The sequence below is a fragment of the Rhinolophus sinicus genome, chromosome 14, assembly GCF_057876585.1.
Source record: "Rhinolophus sinicus isolate RSI-liver-muscle chromosome 14, RSI-T2T, whole genome shotgun sequence".
NCBI classification, from domain to species: domain Eukaryota; kingdom Metazoa; phylum Chordata; class Mammalia; order Chiroptera; family Rhinolophidae; genus Rhinolophus; species Rhinolophus sinicus.
Genome location: NC_142514.1, coordinates 147,956,900 through 147,975,408, shown reverse-complemented (window position 1 = coordinate 147,975,408; position 18,509 = coordinate 147,956,900). Strand labels below are relative to the sequence as shown.

The following is an 18,509-nucleotide window of genomic DNA, read 5'->3' as shown; positions in this document are numbered from 1 at the left end:
GACTGCAGCTGCTGGGCCCCCTCTCCCATCACTGCTCCTCACCGTTCTTGCTTTTCCCACATGGCACAACTCACTGCCTGCCATCAGAGGACATCCACCTACCAGTCCCACGAACTAGTCTGTGAGCTCCTTGAGGGCAGAGAGCCTGTCTCTGAGTTAACCCGCCATCTAGGGCAGTCGCTGGCGCCGAGAGATGCTCAGTAATAGTTGCTGAGTGAGTGAGTGTCCAGACCACGTGCCATCTTCCCCTTGAGCCAGAGTGCGCTCTGTCCTCTTTGCCTGAGTGGGCTGCATGAAATGGGGCACTTCTCTATGTCCCAGATGATTAGTTGCTGGCACTGGACTTTAGTCAGACAGATGTAATTAGGATCAAGGCTTCACCCCTAACAGTGGGATGTTGGGACGTTAAGTCTGCTTTCTCACCTGTAATGTGAAGATCGTAAATCATGTGAAGGGCCCAAGACAGTGCCTGGTCCATATGTGAAATACCCAACCCATGTCGGCTCTAAAATGTTTTAGACACTATGGTAAGACTGGGGTGGGCTGAGGGAGGATGGCCCACTTGGCTTTAACCGACCCCAAGGATGCCAGCAGAAAGCTCGGTGTGTAGCAGGAGGGCTGCTCAGGGAAAGGATGCCACGTTTCCCATTGTTACTTCATTTACCCTTGAGGGGACTGAGCAGGCTAAGTCAAGGAAGGTGAGCAATGATGGTAAGGAGGGGAGATGGCAAAGCCTGTCTTCCGACCTGCCTCGTGGCCCAGGGATTAAGTCCTGGCCTCGCCAGTCACGAACTGCATGACTTCAGGAAAGAATCTGAGTGTTGCTAAGCCTTGGTTTCCTTCCACTAACAACGGTCACAATACTAGGTGAGTTGCAGGACCCCATAAGGCCTGAGCAGGATGATGTGTGTGAAACAAACCCAGGGAGCCCACATGCCCACCGTGTGTCAGGAACACAAGAAACTTCGGGAAGTGGGTTCCAGACAGAGTGCCCTTTAATTCCTGTGTAGTTGTGAGGCTGAACAGCAGGACACTGGGTTTTTCTGACTATTTTCCAGAGAGATCCTCAAAACGCAGTCTGAGGACTTCGGTTCCCCATGCTATCCAGCCAGCCAACAGCCCTTCATTAAATGCCGGGCTCTGCTGGACTCTCTGGAAACAAGGAAGAGGAAGAGCCCCCCATCTTTCTCCTCCCAGAGCTCACAGTCCACTGGGACATTCAATAAACCACCACAATGAGGGAGAGCGGGCCAAAGGACAGAGGGGAGGGGAGAAAAAGAGTCAACAGGCACTGCTGGGAATTGGCACCTTCTTCCTCGCCTTCTTTTGCTTCTTTGTAAGATGGACCTAAGAGCATAAAAGCTCCCTGCCTCATGGAGTTACTGTGAATGAGAACAGAGAGAGCACAGGCTTCTTTCATATTTTTTTTATCTGCTTTAAATCACAAAGTGAGACTGACGAGACATGCTGAGTCTAGCACAGAGCCTGGGCAGGAGCTCATTAATGCACCCTCCCACCCTGAGTCCCAAAGGTAGGAAATGTGTTAAGAACATGGATTCTGGAGCCAACCTGCCAAACTTAGAATGTCGGCTCTACCTCTTGCTAATTATTTGAACTTGGACAAGTTACTTTACCTCTTTGTGCCTTGGTTTCCTCACCTATAAAATGGGTTTTTAGTAGTACTTACCTGGTAGAGTTCTTATGAAGATTAAATGCCTTAATAAAAACAAAGCTCTTAGGAATGCCCTGCACATAGAAATTGCCCTGTAAGTAAATGGGTGACAGGTTGGGATGGGAAGAGGGTTGGGGGCTAGTGGCCCTTGAGGAGAAACAGTGGTGTCCTGTGCCTGGGGAAGTCCCTGGGCAATTTTTTGGCTTTCCCAAATAATGCAGGGGTCCCTGCTCTCAGCCTAAGCATCTTCCTTTGAAAGAGAGGAAGGGAACAAAGGACATCAGACGAATTGACACGTGACAGTCCCCCTTATTAGTACTTACAACATGCCAGGCATTATTTCACAGAACCCTAAACCAACGCCAGGAGGTACATAACATTATTTCCATCTCAAAGATGAGGAAACTGAGGCTCAGAGAGGTTAAGTTACGTGCCCGATGTCACACTGGGACTTCAACAGAGGTTTGTCTCTCCCCTGAGCCCTGCTCCTTCTGCTTTCCAGGACATCTTTCAATAAAGCAATAAAAGCTTGAGGGCTAAGAGCAGAGCATTTGGGTGGTGCCTCGTCACCCACCCCTTCATGGGATCCTTGCCTTTGAGAACAGATTGCCTGCAGGTGTTTTGTGAGCTAAGGCAACGGGCATCAGACCTCCCGATCTGACCTGTCGAGCACCAGACCGACAGCGGCAGCCACGGCGGGCTGGGCTGTAAATATGTGTGCAGGCCCCACTGGTTTCCTGATTCGTGAGTCAGCCAGGCTGAGGCTGCCGGTCACACAGCCTGAGCAGCAGTGATTTGCACAAGTCCAGAGCTGACGGATAGCCTGTGGGAGCCTTAGCTTTTCCTGGGAGGGCACTCAGGACTTGGACCTCAAGACCGATATTGGTCCTCACTGGTCATCCAGCACCTGTGTTCCTGTCTGTGTTCCAAGGAGAGAAAAATCCCCTCCCCACCCCTAGGTTTTCCTCCAGTTGGAGAGCTGCAGGTGAAGGAAGGCTTCCCAAAGAACCCGAGCCGGGTGAAATGAGGCAGGAGAATGTTCCAGGTGAGGAAGCAGTTAGTGCAAAAGCACTGTGGCACCGCTGAGCTTGGTGTGTGGGGGAATGTGACTCGAGCACAGAGTCTAGCAGAGGAGGCTGAGAAGCAAGCAGGGACCAGGACCTTTGACCCTGAAGGCCAATAGCTACCATCGGGGCTGGGGTGGTGTGGGGAGAGGTAGGGGTGTGTGAGGGTGCTGTCACTCGGATATTTACAGAAACTTAGAACCCCAGCATCTCAGGATCATGGGAGTTAGTATCTGAGAACCACCGATTCTAGGGATCTCAGAATCTTGACATTTTGGACTCAGAATGATAAACTCTAGGACGCTCAGTCAGGGGATGTTGGATCATCACCTTTCTGAGCTAGGCAGCCCTCTAACTCTCCAAGTCTTGCACAAGATAATTCCACACCAAAATGCCAGTTGGTCCCTGGCTTAACTGCCAGTGGCAACGGTCCTTTCTGAGTGCTGGCACAACAGTCCTTTCTGAGTTCCTGGGCGTGGCCCTCCTGGAACCCCTCCCCTGATGGGACAAAGCCCCTCAAGAGGGTTTCTTCTCAGCTTGGAACTAGCCTGCTGCCACATGCTGATGCCATTATTTCCCAAGGCTCTGAGTTCTTTGTCACACCTTCCTAGCTCACAGGAGCCTTCCTGCTCAGTACCCCTGAGCTGGAGGGGCTGGGGCTGAAGCCGTGTTCACGCTGCCTGGACACAGCTGGCATTCATCACCCGTCAGGGCATTTTTAATAAGTCCCGAGATTCCTGCTGAAAACCATCAGAGTAGCCCGAGTATTTTGTGCCCTTTAAGTAATTTCACAGCATTTGGGCTGTAGTCCCACCTTTACTTTATAGGAGTTTCCTCCTCACACAGCCTCAGGGAGCACAAAGGCAAACTGGCCTTTTTCCAAGGTCGTTTAGTCCATGAAGACCACTGATTTCTATTAGTCCATTATTCTCATTTTCATTTTCTGAATTACTCACAGTGGACAAATAGAGTCCGTGGAAGAGAGAGCCAGGAGCTCTGGCCCTGGGGGAAAGAGAACTCAATTCTCCTCCTGGCTGTGCTGATAACCAACCCTGTGACCTTGGGCAGGTCTGGGAGTGTCAGATGGGGTGAGCATTAGAATCCCCTGCCTGGAACGGAAGGATGTAGGTTCCTAGACCTGTACCCCAGGCTGGCCCATGGTGAACCCCCAGATTGATTCTGGCAACCTTTTGTCCTTGGTCCCCTACTGGATTTCCAAGCATAATTGTCCTGTGAATTCCAAAGGTAGCAAGCACTCTAGGAAACCCTCACCCACACTTAAGCGCTCTTCCCTCATTTCTTGGTCTTGCTTGCTCGGGGATTTGTATCCAAAGAAATTGGATTTTGTGTGTGAATATTCCATATCAGCCTTCCAGCCGAAAAGAAGCTGAGTTTAGCAGTCTAATCCCTTCCCTTGTGTTCTAAGCATACATCATTCTAAAGAGAGGACTTTTTTTTCTGAAATGAATCAGTGATCATAGAAGCTGTTGGGGTCTGAGACACGTGGCTCCTTTGGCACTGAGGCAGAGTGACAAAGAGCAAAGTCTTTAGAGTCAGGCAGCTCTAAGTTTGAATTCCTTACCGGCTGTGTCATTGGGGGTATGTCACTTAAAGTCTGATCCCTGAGTTTTCTCCTGTGGGATTGAGACTGTGGACTTGAGCCAGGGGGCCTGCTTTGCCCCCTTCTCACTCTGTGACACTGAGCGAATCCCTCCACCTCTCTGTGCTCTGATTTCTCGATCTGTGGAATGGGGATAACACTACCCTACCTGCAGCAGTTGTGTGGTTGCTGAGAGGATTGAATGAGCAATATATAAAGCAGTTTAGAATAGTACCTCGCATGTGGTAAGCACTAATTAAATAAGCATTATCTATAAATGTCATTGTTTGCAGGGTGGTAGTGAGATTTCAGTAAGATGAGAATCTAGAATACTATACGGTATTTCATGTGCACTTAATATATAATTGCAGAATGAGTGAGTAAAGAATGGGATGTATTGAGGTAAGGAGCTGAGCCCAGTGCCCGTTATATGCCACATGGGGGACAGTGCCCACAGAACCGCAGGCTTCCCACCCTGGGCGTTAGAACCAGCGCGTGGGGGCTGACCTGGACCGTCGCCCACTGATTATGCCCACCCTTTCCCAACTCCACACAGCTCTCCCCAGCTCAGTCAGTGACATCAGGTTAGTAGCTTCAGATCAGCTATGGTGGGAGTATTTGCACCATAGGCATCGGCAGATGTTATAAATCAGGGGTGTGTGTGTGTGTGTGTGTGTGTGTGTGAGAGAGAGAGAGAGAGAGAGAGAGAGAGAGAGAGAGAGAGAGAGAGAGAGAGAGAGAGAGAGAGAGATTAACACCCAATACATTCCTGACTGGCCAGGGGACTATTTCTATATCATCTGCCACAATCATCTTCAGAAACCGGTACTGACCGTTTTGTTGCAGGATACAAGATCTTTCGGAAAACAAGTCATTTTATAGCAGATAAGAGGGCATTAGTGGATGTGGAGAGCCTGGTTGTGGAGAGCCCACTAAGGAAAGAGTGCTTATTTCTTGTGAGTTTTGGTGGCCACCAATGCCTGGCTCTGACACAAAAGAGTAGACCCAGAAACAGATGACTGGTACTGTAGGTGGTAATTTTGGGACTTTCTATAACTTGCTAAGACTGAATTAATGCTTGGAGCTTCCCAAGAAGATTGTGACACTCTGCTTGGACCCTGTAGCCATATTTATATGCCATCTGTGGGCTCCCAAGTGGAGACTTTCCCAGTCCTGAGTAAGGACAATTTAAGGCCACTCCAAATCTACTTCAGTATCAATTGACTTTAATAGCTGAATAGTGCAGCTATTAAAGCAGCTGGACAGAAGTGCAGCTATTACGTGTATTGGACAGAAGGGCAGCTATTACGTGTATTGGACAGAAGAATAAACCACATGGAAGGCACTTGGAAAATACCCAGGATTTGAAAGCTTGTCTGATCTTAGAGAAGAATGCACAAAACAAGGCTGCCCCTAGGCTTAGGGCTCAAGTTGGCCTATTCGTCTGGGATCCCAGCTGTCTAAGTCCAGCTCACCATCATTCATCAGCAGGGGCACCTGAGTCCAGAGCCCCCCTCCAGATTCTTCAGGGGCGGTGGGGTCTGGTGGCATTATATTTATTTATTTTTTAGCCCTTAGCTAGGTTTGATGACCACTGCATCATCATAATAAGTAATCTCTCTTTTGAAGTGTGTTGACATGTCATTTGTATTTCATTGGCCCTAAATGGCTTTAGAGGAAAAACCAGCTACTGTTCACTCTCAGACGAATAAACAGAAATGTGCTGTGCTTTTAATCTTTAAATTAGCACCACTGGAGACTAGCGATTATTAGCACTTCTCAGTGGGGGTGTTCACATCCCTTCCCAGGCAATTGGAGGGCGGGGATGGCAACTCTAATCCACGCTGGCCTTGTGGGGACAGAACTGAGCTTGCAGGGATAGGCAGAGGGGACAAAAGTGCCCTGTGTGGGGGCCGCTGGGAACTACAGGGGGACAGTCCACGGCATCAGATCCAAAGATGGCCACGTGGAGAAATGAAAACAATGCAAAGTAAAGGGTCTGCAACTAAGAGCAGCAAGACACAGCCCACGGGTTTAGGAGAATAAGGGGTAAAAGTCTCTGGCCAGGTAGTGGGGAGCCTTTTTCAGAGTCTGAGGCCTTCGCTTAAGGGCTGGAACCTCACATAATTCCAGAGGAAGCTCCTTCGCACATGGCTACAAAGCCAATATTCATTTATTTCAGTTGTCACCAGGCTTGGCTACCCATCTGAATCTCCCAGGGAGCTCATATGAAACTCAGAGTCTCTGGTCCCATCCCAGATGTACCAATCAGATTTGGCGTGGGGTGGTACCCTGGGACCTGTGTTTTTAACCAACTGATTCTTATACTGGCCAGCTTTTATTCCAGTGAGGCAATAGACAGTGTCGAGATACAGTGTAGACTCTGGGGACAGCCTGGTTGGACATAAATCCTGACTCCACCACTTCCTACCTGGGTCACATTGTACCTTCATTTCCTCACCTTCAAAATAGAATGATAATAATGGTAACCACCCTACCAGAGGGTTGTCAAAAGGCTGAAATGAGATAATCTATGCAAAGTGCTTAGAATAACACCTAGTACATCATTTTTATTAATATTTTCTTTATTAAACGTTAGCCAGTTAATGCAAAGAAGCAGGGGTAGAGGAAGGTAAGTTTTCATATACGTACACATCATGTATACAGGTCCTGGGTTGAAGGTTCACATGTTTTTGAGGACCAGACAAGGGAGAAGCAACTGGTGGGGACCATAGTGTCATGGAGAATGCATGACTGTCTCAGTTTGGGTTCCCCTAGAAGCAGAACAGAGATGGAGTTGAGCCCAGTTCATTTGTCTGGGAGCCGACTCCAGGAAACAGGGGTGAGGACGTGGGGACGTGAGACAGGGCAGAGAAGAGTGAAGAGTGAAGCCCCATCAGGCATCAATTTTCTGCTCCTTTATTTTCCTTTATACAAGAGATAAAGAGTATCTCATTAGGCGTTTAAATCAAATTAATAGCCAGTGGTACCAGATTTCTGCTCAGCCTGCAGTTTCATTTGGGGTGACCCCATGAAGCTAATTGCTTTCTACGGGAGCAGGACAAGGGACAAACGTAGGGAGAGAAGAAAGGGCTCTGTTTGACCAGGCTGGTGAATTGCACATTTTCACTTGGCATCCAAGCCTGAAGAAGGGCGAGTAGGCAAGCAGCCCCACTTAGCTGGCTCTAGGAGGAGGCACCACATGGCCATGATGGAGAGTGGCCTGTGACCCCCTGAGAGATGAATGCTGTTTCCTCAGCGTGGCTTCTGGGCGTGCTGATTTACAGAGGTCATCCAGATGTCAGCAGAGCAGGGATTTGTGGAGAGCAGGAGAGGGCTGGAGCAGCAAAGCGAGCAGGATTACACCTGGCCCCATGCAGGGCGCAAACTGTATTTCTCTGTTATCATTGGCTGTCTACAGCTCCGCCATTGATTCTAAATTTGGCAAAGTCGCAGAGGGCAGACTCCCTACCTCCCCTTTCCCCAACACATTAAGACAAACATGAAATACAGCCTTCCTCTTCTTTCCACAATTATATTCCTGTTATACTCTACCAAGACAATTTATTAAAAGTTACTTATAGGTATTTCAAAAAATAATTAAAGGTAGCTTATGTAGGCAAAAAAGGTAAAAGACAAAGCAGCTTTCCTGCTAGAACTTAAAAATCAAAGCTTTAGCAAAGGTAGAAAAGCAAAACTTCTGATAGAATCCTGTGATGAGTCATTATTATATTTGCCTCTGAGCTTACTGGAAGCCTTGACGAAAAGGCAAATATGATGGTGGTTATGTGTTTGTGTTTAGATATAAAGAACAGCACCATTCTTTATGTTTTGTGAGCTAAGTTCTGAGAGATATTTACCATACATATTATGTATAATAAATAATAAGGAATATCTTAGACAACACTTTTCTAGCAAATGCAAAAGTGCTTTTGAGATAATTCCTTCTTGCTTTGGCAATGGGCAAAGATTGAAGGAAACCATGAAAACCTTATTAGGTAAAGGTACTTTGCAAAGACTGAGCCAGTGTTTTCCAGGGTATTTCAGGCCTTTTAAAATTTTTTTATAGCAGTTGTTTAAATGGGGCTCAGGAAATCCTCTCTTCTAATCAGTAACCAGCGTTTGGGATGCAGCTGGCTGAGAACAGAATTTTTCTCCAGCTGATCCACCAGAAACTTTTGTTCTAGTTCACTGTTAACAGCGCTCAGAAGCACAAAAGGGCAAGCAGCTCCTACAAGAAATGAAGCCTTTTCGTCTCTTGCTGCCACCTTCTAAGCTGGCTCTTTTGTGTCTAACTTCATTTCCTGTGCATCAGGAGTTCACAATCTTATTTTAACCCTGGCGTCATACCAGGACAATAGATCCTGTTTTGTTACCTTTGTGTATAACAAACCACCCCAGAAGTAAGTGGCTTAAAACAGCAACCATTCATTGGCTCATAATTCTGCCGTAAGAGCTGGGGCCACAATTCTGCAATAAGGGCAGCTTGTCTCTGCTCTACGTGGTGTCATTTGGGCTCCCTCCTGCCTCCCTTGGGTTTGCAATCCCCTGGTGGCTGAAGGATCAGAGATGGTCTCACTCACATGTCTGGGGCCTACGTGAGAGGGAGTCTCTGGGCCTGTCATCCCCAGGGAGGCTGGCTTGGGCTGCCTCACTTAGGGCAGCGAGAGAATGAAGCAGAAGCTTCAAGGCCTCCTGAGGCCTGCGCCTGGGACTTGCAGGGGGTCCCTCGTGCTACACCCTGTTGTCATATGGTCAGTCCTGATTCAGGGTATGAGGCAGAGAGGTGGGATTCATGGGGGACCATTTGGTGGCAATCGTCCACAATCCTGTCCCATCAATACCACAGTAACAGTGGTCCCTGGGGGCAGCAATTCTCACCTGAGGGGTGGGGGGGGCAAGAGCAGGGGAACAGGTATGTCCTCCCTGGGACTGTGGGAGGGGTCATTTGGTACTAGCCCAGTTCTTAGTCCAAGCACTGTGCACTTACCACTACACTACCAAATATCAGGCTTTATAGGCTTTCTATTTAACATTTTTAAAAAGGATATATGAGGGGTTGGCTTTGAAGTGATGAAACAATAAATGTTGTTGTTTTTTTTCTTTTTAAGATTTTATTGGGGAAGGGGAACAGGACTTTATTGGGGAACAGTGCATACTTCCAAGTCTTTTTCCAAGTCAAGTTGTTGTCCTTTCAGTCTTAGTTGTGGAGGGCGCAGCTCGGCTCCAGGTCCAGTTGCCGTTGTTAGTTGCAGGGGGCGCTGCCCACCATCCCTTGTGGGAGTCGAGGAATTGAACCGACAACCTTGTGATTGAGAACCCACTGGGCCATGTGGGAATCGAACCAGCAGCCCTTGGAGTCAGGAGCATGGAGCTCCGACCGCCACCAGGCTGGCCCCAATAAATGTTTTAAGAGGCCTCCTGGCAACCATACTTGAAAAACTTGTAAGCGTGGGGCATATTGAGTTATGCCACTTTTTGGCCAACTTACTGACATTTGTGAGACAGTGGCATCCCTGGGCCTCCCCAGTCATCTGAGCAATCCAAGATCACAGGGTCGTTTGCATATCAGCTACAGTGATACGTACTGCATGCTGGTGGCAGCACAAATGTCAGCTGAGTTTTCTCCAGGCTGGAATGAGAACACCTGACGGCCCCCACTAGCCCTAGACATGGACGAGGGTGACACTATTTGAAAGGATGACTTGATCAGCAAAGCCCATATGCTCATCACTTGCAGGACCTGCACCTTTGGAAGGGCCAAGTAACAGGCATTGGATAACAGAATCCGGGAAAGTAAAACATTTTTAATTCAGAGGAACAGTGTAAATCCTTAAAAAGATTGAATTACAGAGGAGTCAATGGAAGATCCTACGTCTTGGCTCAGAGCATGCATGCAGGAGTGCACGTGCACACATCTCTCTCTCTCTCTCTCTCTCTCTCTCTCTCTCTCTCTCTCTCTGTCTCTCTCTCACACACACACACACACACACACACACACACACACACACACACACAAACACGCGCATGTGCACGCATTCATGAAGAGATGGGATGAAGGAGGCCTGACTTAAGACCATGTCAAAAGAACCTGTAGGTGTATGTTTCCAATAAGCTCAATTTGAGTCAAAAGTAGGCAAAGTTAATGTGACCTTAAACTACGTCAATAGGGGCAAAGATTCTAGAATGAGGGAGGTGATTAGTTCCCGCTATTCTCTATAGCCTGTTTTACTCCAGACCTACTAGGCCAACTCCTAGGTGCCTAGTTTAAGCATGTTAGAGAAAAACTAACATATTTAGAGGGAAGTTCAACATGATAAAAGACCTTGAACTTACAAGGTGTGAGGCAATATAAGGAGAAGCTAAAGACATTTGACCCAGAGACATCCTCAAGGACTGAAGGGTCTTCAACTCTAAGTGCTTGTCGCGTGTAAGAAGCACTTGATCTACCCTGTATGGCCACGAAATGAGGCTTGGACTGCTGAGTGGAAGGCTGAGGGACCCTGGCGTTTGGAGGGCAAAATTAAAAAGCACATCTCACAGCTGGAGGGGCCCAGTGAGGCCTGGCCTGCACAGAGCCCCTGTCCCTGCAGGGCAGGATGATCGTGCATCAGGACAGACAAGGGGACCCACACCTGAGATGGGTTCCACACTAACTTTGAAATCCTGTCTACCTAACTCTGAGGTCTTGGGATTTGTAGGGACTTGCCCAAGGTCACAGAACAGGTTAGGAGCTGCCTAGGACGAGAATCTCCTGTCTCCCTTTCACTGCTTCTGCCTTGGATGCGCAATTGCCTCACCTCCCGGATGATTACTCAAGCAGGGGTACAAACAGCAGCCTGGGGGCCACATCCGACCCATTCATCCAGGACTGTTTGGCAAGCATCGTGTGCAAAAAGGTTTGAACTCAATGTCTCTAGGAGGACACGCCAATGCTGGCAGCAGCCACCGGGCCTGTTGTCATCCTTGGCTTAAATCCCCTGAACACGTTTGTGTCTCCTGCTTGGTCCCCATGGCCTTGCTGCTCTCAGACTTGCAATCTGTGGGCAGGCAGGAAACTTCTAATGTAGGAGCAGGGTACAGCAGGAAGAGTGGGAGAGCGATCCTGGGCCAGAGCACATGAAGAGGCCGTGGTCAGCCCGAGATGGATTTCCAGGGACGGTCTCAGCTCCCCGCTCCCTTACAACGTCCAATGTGACAGAAACTGGGAGTGAGGAGGGAGGGACGGAACAAGGAAAACTTTTTGTTTGTTTGTTTGTTTGTTTGTTTTTAGCATCTACTGTGTCATACCTTTTTCAGACATTAATTCCATTTCATCCTCATGACAACCATATTAGTTTCCCAGGACTGCAAAGTACAAAACCACAAGCTGGGTGGCTTAGAACAACAGAAATGTATTGTCTCAGTTCTGGGGCACAAAATCAAGTTCTGTGCTGCCTCTGAAGGTGGCAGGGGAAGGGTCTGTTCCACGCCTGTCGTCTAGCTTCTGAGAACCTCAGGCGTTCCTTGGCGGGTAGATGACGATCTTCTCTCTCTGTCTCCTCATTTGTCTTTCTTCTGTGCATATCTGACTGTATCCATCAGTCATATTGGATTAGGGCCTAATGACCTTAGTTTAACTTGGTTACACCTGCAGACTTTATTTCCAATTAAGTCCATATTCTGAGCTACTGGGGTGTAGACTTCTGTATATCTTTTGGGGGCTACACAATTCAACCCATAAATAGTGCACCCTCTAGTCCCCCAAATTCATGTCCTTCCCACATGCAAAATAAATTCATCCCATCCAAACATCGTCACGGGCATCAAGAACTGAGTTAGTAACAGGCTCAGTGTCATATCGCTAATGCATGGAAAGCAGACTTAAAATGCCCCGTTGTTGGCACCAACCACTGTCCTCTTTGGGTGCGCATGCCCTGTATGTGTCAGGCACTGTGCCCGCTGCCTCGTGCCCTTTTCTCACACTTAATGGGCTGCTTGTGTGCTGGGGCCCCAGACTGGGAACCTGGGGATGTGGAGCTCCTGAAAAGGACAGAGCTCAGCCCAGGTGGGTCTGTCCCAGGGCTGGGTGTAGGCAGGATGAGAAGATGGGGGGAGGGGTGATGGAGAACACAGAAATAGAGTGGAGATCGAGCTCTGGGGAGGTGCTGTGGTTGCAGGTAGGAGAATGTGGCCCACTGAGGTCGTCATTTTGGGTCCCAGCCTGTGGCCTGAGCTGCTGTGGAAAACACAGAACATGGCTACGGTGCTCCCACTAGCCGCAGGGCCAGGGGGGCCTGTTCTGTAGCTGTAGGCCCCATTCCCAGTGGTAAAGAAGCAGGGGAATCAGATGCCTAGCCAGGCCCAGCCACAGCAGGCAACAAACCAATGGCAACTGTTCACAGGGCACAGCTCCTGGTCATACGCTTCCCGGAAAGATGGAGATGCAGGCAGAGTGGGTCCTGGACTGTAGTCTTCACGGGTGGCGCCTTCTCTGGGGATTCAGGGAGGACTGGTGGAGGGCACTGGGGACGAAGGAGGCCCCTGAGCTGATGAGAAGAGTGTGGCTTTGCAGTCATTACACCAGCTTGAAACCAGACTCTGCCACTTCCAACCTGCATGGCGTCGAACAAGTTGATAAACTTCTGAGCCACATTTTCTCAGGGGCTTTTGTGAAGATTAAGTAGTGTGTGTGAGGCATGTGATCCCGTGCAAGTTCTGGGCTTAGGTTCAATGAATACTGCTTTCACCTCTACTTTTCCACTGAGTCGCTCCGGCCATCCCAGGGAACACCAGGGAAGAGCTGGGGAAGGGAACGGACCCTCCAGCCTCTTTCGGGTGTCATTTCAGCCTAGAAGGGTGAATGCTTTGATTGTCCCCTGCCCCCATTATGCTAAGGATCATTTTCTCCCTCACAGAGGAACTGAAGGAGAAGCTGACGGAGTATGTGGACAAGGTGAACGGCCAGAAGCCGGGCTTCATCAAAATCGTGCGCCACACCAAGCAGGAAGGCCTCATCCGCTCCAGGGTCAGCGGCTGGAGGGTGGCCACGGCCCCCGTCGTGGCTCTCTTTGATGCCCATGTGGAATTCAATGTGGGCTGGTAAGTGCCCATTAGGAGGGGAGGATGAGTCCCAGTGTGGCCCAGGCGCTTTGCCCAAGTGGGTGCAAAACATGCTGGGATCTCAGTCATGGTTGCAGAAAGTAGAGAATTCTGGGAACAAGTGAGATCTGGGTGTGTGAGTGACCTAGGCCACAGGGCTGGCCCTTCCGGATGGGAAAAGGCCAGGGGTCAACAGTTCAACACACAGGATCTAAAGAGTATGGTGACAGCAGGTGTGACTCTGCCTGATGTGGTCTTCTACGGGACACAGGTGCCCTGGGCTCCCCAAATGCCAAGCCAGAGGTAGTACAGAATCTCAGGTTCTCCCTCCTGGAAGAACTAGGTCTTCGAAAACCTTTCTTTCTCTGGTCAGGGCTACTCAGTTGCTGCGTGGGGCCTGAGTGACTGCAGCCAAGCAGGATGGGGCACCTGATTCTGACATCCCTGTGTGTGGCTTTGCAGAGAACCTGGGCGCAGGAGGCCCAGGCCCTGGGGATGGCTGAGTACCACCCTGACGGCACTGAGGTCTGCTCTCCTTCCCAGACTCCAGGTACCACCCTCTGCCTCTCCAGGGTGCGGTAAAGGGCACCCTTTAGCAGGGAGGAGCAGCAGGGTATGCACACAGCATCACTGGATTTGGGCTGCTTTTACATAACGGGTTGAATTAAGACTGCAGTGCAGCCATTTTTTGTAGTTGAAGTCCCTGCTTGCCATTTGTGACTATTTAAAAAGAATTTTCACTGGATTATCGGCAGCAGAGGAGAGGGACACTTACTATTTCAAGCTGATTGGAATAAACAATTATGCAACAAATGCATTGTTAATGAGAAGCTTATCTTTCCCGTCTGCAAACACTTTGCTCTCCTGGTGCCCATAATGGCCTCCTGGCTGCCTGGAAGCCAGAACCCCCACCTCTCCTTGGGCTGTGGGGAACACAAGCGCAAGCACAAGCTTGGGGTGGGGGTGGCACAGCTGGAAGGACTGAAGCCACATGAAGTAAGTTTGCTCTCAGCTCCAAGTCTCTGCCATCACATGTGTCCTTTTCTCCTGGTTAATGCACTGAATTTCAGCAAAATCAAAGCCCAAGTTGAAAGCTTCCCCTGGAACCTCAGATCTGTTTCTTTCTTCTTTCTTAAGTCTTGATTTTCTTTTTTTCCCAAAGTGGAAAAAGAGGAAGTCAAGCAGACACAAAGATCTAAGGCACTAAGAATGTCTCAGCTCAGCCCAGGAGGTGCTGAAGGAGTGGCCAGGCCTCTTGCCAGCCCAGAAGTATGGGGGATGGGAGGTTTTCAGGGCCTCCTTCCAGGAGGTAGAGCAGCTCTCCCCTGGAGGAGATGGCCAGGTGTTCTTCCCCTTTCTGCAGGGGAGGGAGCTTAGTTGCCAGTGTGACATTTCTCCAGCTTGGAAACAGTAACCCCCTCTTTCCCTCCCTCCCTCCTCAGGGCTGAACCCGTGCTCACCCGCATAAAGGAGAACCGGAAACGGGTCATCTCGCCATCCTTTGACAACATCAAGTATGACAACTTTGAGATAGAAGAGTACCCACTGGCAGCCCAGGGCTTTGACTGGGAGCTGTGGTGCCGCTACCTAAACCCCCCCAAGTCCTGGTGGAAGCTGGAGAACTCCACGGCCCCGATCAGGTAAAGCATCCTCACCCAGGGGTCCCTCTGCCTGTCTTCCAGGCTCCCCTCCCAGCCCAGCCCTTATTCCCCAAACTCCAGCCCCATCATGGGATGTTGGGATGGTGGTGGAAAGGAATTGCAAATGACCTTCAGTTATTACTTACAGGCTCTGATGATCTCTTTCAAAAGAGCCTTGGGCCCCAGAATCCATTCAGAGGCTCAAAGTTGCTCATTCATACACATCACTGTGGGACACATGCTGGATGCCAACTGCTATGCCGGGTGCTGGGGGTCCGGACTGGTTAAGACTTGAACCCTACCCCAAAAATCCTAGAGTCTGGAGAAGACAGACAAAATAACTGGAATAAAATAATTGAAAGAACAAATTGTTCTATCATGCTGGTGGAAACCACAGGGAAAGTGGGGAGAATCCTTTTCAGAAAGTGTAGCATTTGCACTCGTTTCTAAGGACAAGCAGGAGATTGCAAGGTTGGGGCAGGGGTACCCATAAGCGAAGGAGCGAAGAGTGAGTTCATGGGCACAGAGAGACGTTCAAAGGGGGCTGGAAGGGGGACCTGAGGGAGCAGCGCAGCCCATGAGGCTGGAGTGATGGAGAGGCAGGACCAGACCCCGTGGGACCTTGGATACCTGGCTGATGATGTCTGAGCTCATCCTGTAAGGCTCAGACAAAAGCAACTTCAACCTGCATTTCAAAGATCCTAAACTCTTTCAGCCTTTGCCGCTACCTTCCTACACAACGGAATGACTCCCCTGCGCAGCCTCTGTTTTATGGGTCAGGACTCCTGAAATAGCCATCCCCATCAGCTCTTATTTCTGTCTGGTTAATCACAGGTACCTTTATGCTCCCTGCAAAGCCCTGCCTGTTAAACATGCAGACAGCACCAGAAGGTGGCCTAGGGGACATTCCTGGAATGAAAGAGATTGGAAACTGATGTTGCTTTGTATTACATGAGGGAGAAAAGATTATGAAAAATTTAATTGAAAGTGAGTGATGATTATCTAAGATCACATCTTCCTTGCCAGAAGAAAAAAAGAAAAACAACTATATTTAAAATAGGCTAGAAGGGAACTCCACCTGGCTTTCCTGCGGGGATCTCTGTTACCTATCTGGTAGGCCCCTGCCACAATTTTGTGTTGTTAAGTATTTGTTTGGGGGTCACTGTGTGCAAGGGCCTTAGACACACATGGTCTCATCTGTTCCTCATCATAACCTGGTGACAGCCCATCATGTCATCTCTATTTTACAAGATGAGGAAAACCAGACTAACAAAGGAGCACGGCCCTGCCAAAGGCTCTGGGCGGTGGAGCCAGGATCCAAGCCCAGGTCAGCTGGATTTCATGCCAGGTCATCATCCCCCTGATCACCCACTGCTGAGCTCGGAACTGATTGTGGCTGAATTCTGCCCCCAGGACTGGTGAATGCTACTGGGGAGAAATAAACCATCATGCAATAAGCGTTCTTGCAAAAGACTGATAGTAGCTGCTTCTGTTCTGCTCCTCTCTACATGTATCAGCTTGGTCTTAGTAAACCTGCATTTTAGATCCTTCACAGAGAATATCATCTCAACCTCAAAATTTCCATCATCTAATTCTTATCAAAAATGTGGCTGAGAGAAATTGTATCAATGGAAGGTTTTGGAAGAATATTCCTGGTTTTATCCCTACCGTGTTTCCCCGAAAATAAGATCTAGCCAGACCATCAGCTCTAATGCGTCTATTGGAGCAAAAATTAATATAAGACTCGGTCTTATATTATATTATGTTATATAAGACCGGGTCTTATATTAATTTTTGCTCCAAAAGATGCATTAAAGCTAATGGTCCAGCTAGGTCTTATTTTCGGGGAAACATGTAGATAAAGACAGCCTCACAGAAAAATACAAATTTATCTTACCCATCTCGGCTCCTGTGTGCTTGGAGCTGTACTTTAGTGCTTTGTCCAGGCATGATATAAGCTACGAAAAGAGCCCAGAGATATCTTCTATTGCATTCTAAAGGTGTGTCTTTGAGATGGTTGTTTACTACGTACTGAAGTGACCTCTATAAGAAGACTGACGTGACAAATTTCTTTCAGATTCACTGCTGATAAATAAAGTCTCACTATCCCTGAGGAATTCGTATGACATTTCCACATGGGAACTGTAAATCTTATTTCTAAGACCACGTGTGTTCATTTTCACCTCAGCCACCAGGAAGCTCAGAGTCTGCTTTGTGGGTCCACTTTAAGAACCATGGAGGAGGATGCTTTCTAACTGGCCCCCAATTTTGTGGTGAACTTTTGGTCTTTTCAGATATTTATTATATTGTTCAATGTATATTACATTTCCTTGTAAGCTATTTCTAATTCGGGAAGGGCGGGTGAGACAAGGTATAAATCAATAAAACTTTCAGGCTGACTGGGTCCACTTAATACCCTAGCTGGTTAATAAGTAATAGGCTGCCCGAGGCGTCCTGTGCGCATCCCAGAGTAACTGTTTTGGGTTCTGTCTTCCTGTCTGGGTTTGGTCGTATGGGGCAGGCCCCTTCCTGCATGTCCAGCAGCAGTCTGCCATGCCCGATGTTTTAGGAATGCCCAGGAAAAGGCTGCCACCCCATTCTGCCCACCTGCTGGGCTGTTCTTAAATCTCCACCAGGGAGAGGGGATTCTCTGGGCTTCTACACTGTGCAAGTGCATGTTTTTCAATGATCTTTCGAGTACCAATTATGTCCCAGAGGTTTTCAAGAGCTTTACATCACTTAATTTAATCATTGTGTGGTTAGAGGTGATTCTTTCATAGATACAGAATCAGAGGCTCAGAGAGGCCAGGCAACTTCTCTCAGAGACACAGCCAGAAATGGGGATTTTTCCCATAGCAGCCATCTCCAAGGCCAGGGTTGGGCATCCCCCACCAGAGCAGGAACTCAGTCTGCTTTAGGAGCAGTGGGTTGATGTGACTTGACCAGCCTGGGTACCTGAGGTCCATGGAAGGTGAAGCCATCCAGAATAAAATGCAGTGATTGGGAGGGAGGCAGGGCAGGGACCCCAGCCTGCCTGTCTCTGCCTGAGCAGCCTCCTGCATCAGTCAGTATTCCTCAGAGAAATGGCCTGCAGAATAGCTGTTTCTCCACCTTAATGAGTTTCCAATTCCAAAGATGGGTCATTTGCATGTGAGTAACGATTTTCTCATCGCTGAGTGAGGAGTCTTCATTTCTCCTTTTCTTTCTCTTCCCTCCAAATCCTTTAGCCACCAGCTGATAAGATGCTACACAAGGGCTAGAAATGGGAAGTGTGCAGTGGAATAATTCAAAGTCATTTGTATAAATTAATGCTCCCAGCAGAGAAGCAGCCCACGCCCGCCCGCTCCTGCTGATTCACCTAATAGGGATCACGCCGTGGGAGGTCCCGTGCTGGGTGTCTGCACAGAGCCTGCGAGCCCCACACTCACACTCTCACTAAGGGAAGGCCTTCC

At 48.8% G+C, this 18,509-nt stretch overlaps 1 protein-coding gene across 1 annotated transcript in view; it reads left to right on the top strand.

Moving 5' to 3' along the window:
- Positions 1-18,509, top strand: part of GALNT18 (polypeptide N-acetylgalactosaminyltransferase 18) — a 311,162-nt gene that overhangs the window by 206,931 nt on the left and 85,722 nt on the right. Inside the window, exons 4-5 of the mRNA XM_019729256.3 lie at positions 13,234-13,417; positions 14,860-15,057. Coding sequence (XP_019584815.3) covers positions 13,234-13,417; positions 14,860-15,057 — 382 coding nt within the window. The remainder of the gene's footprint in view (positions 1-13,233; positions 13,418-14,859; positions 15,058-18,509) is intronic.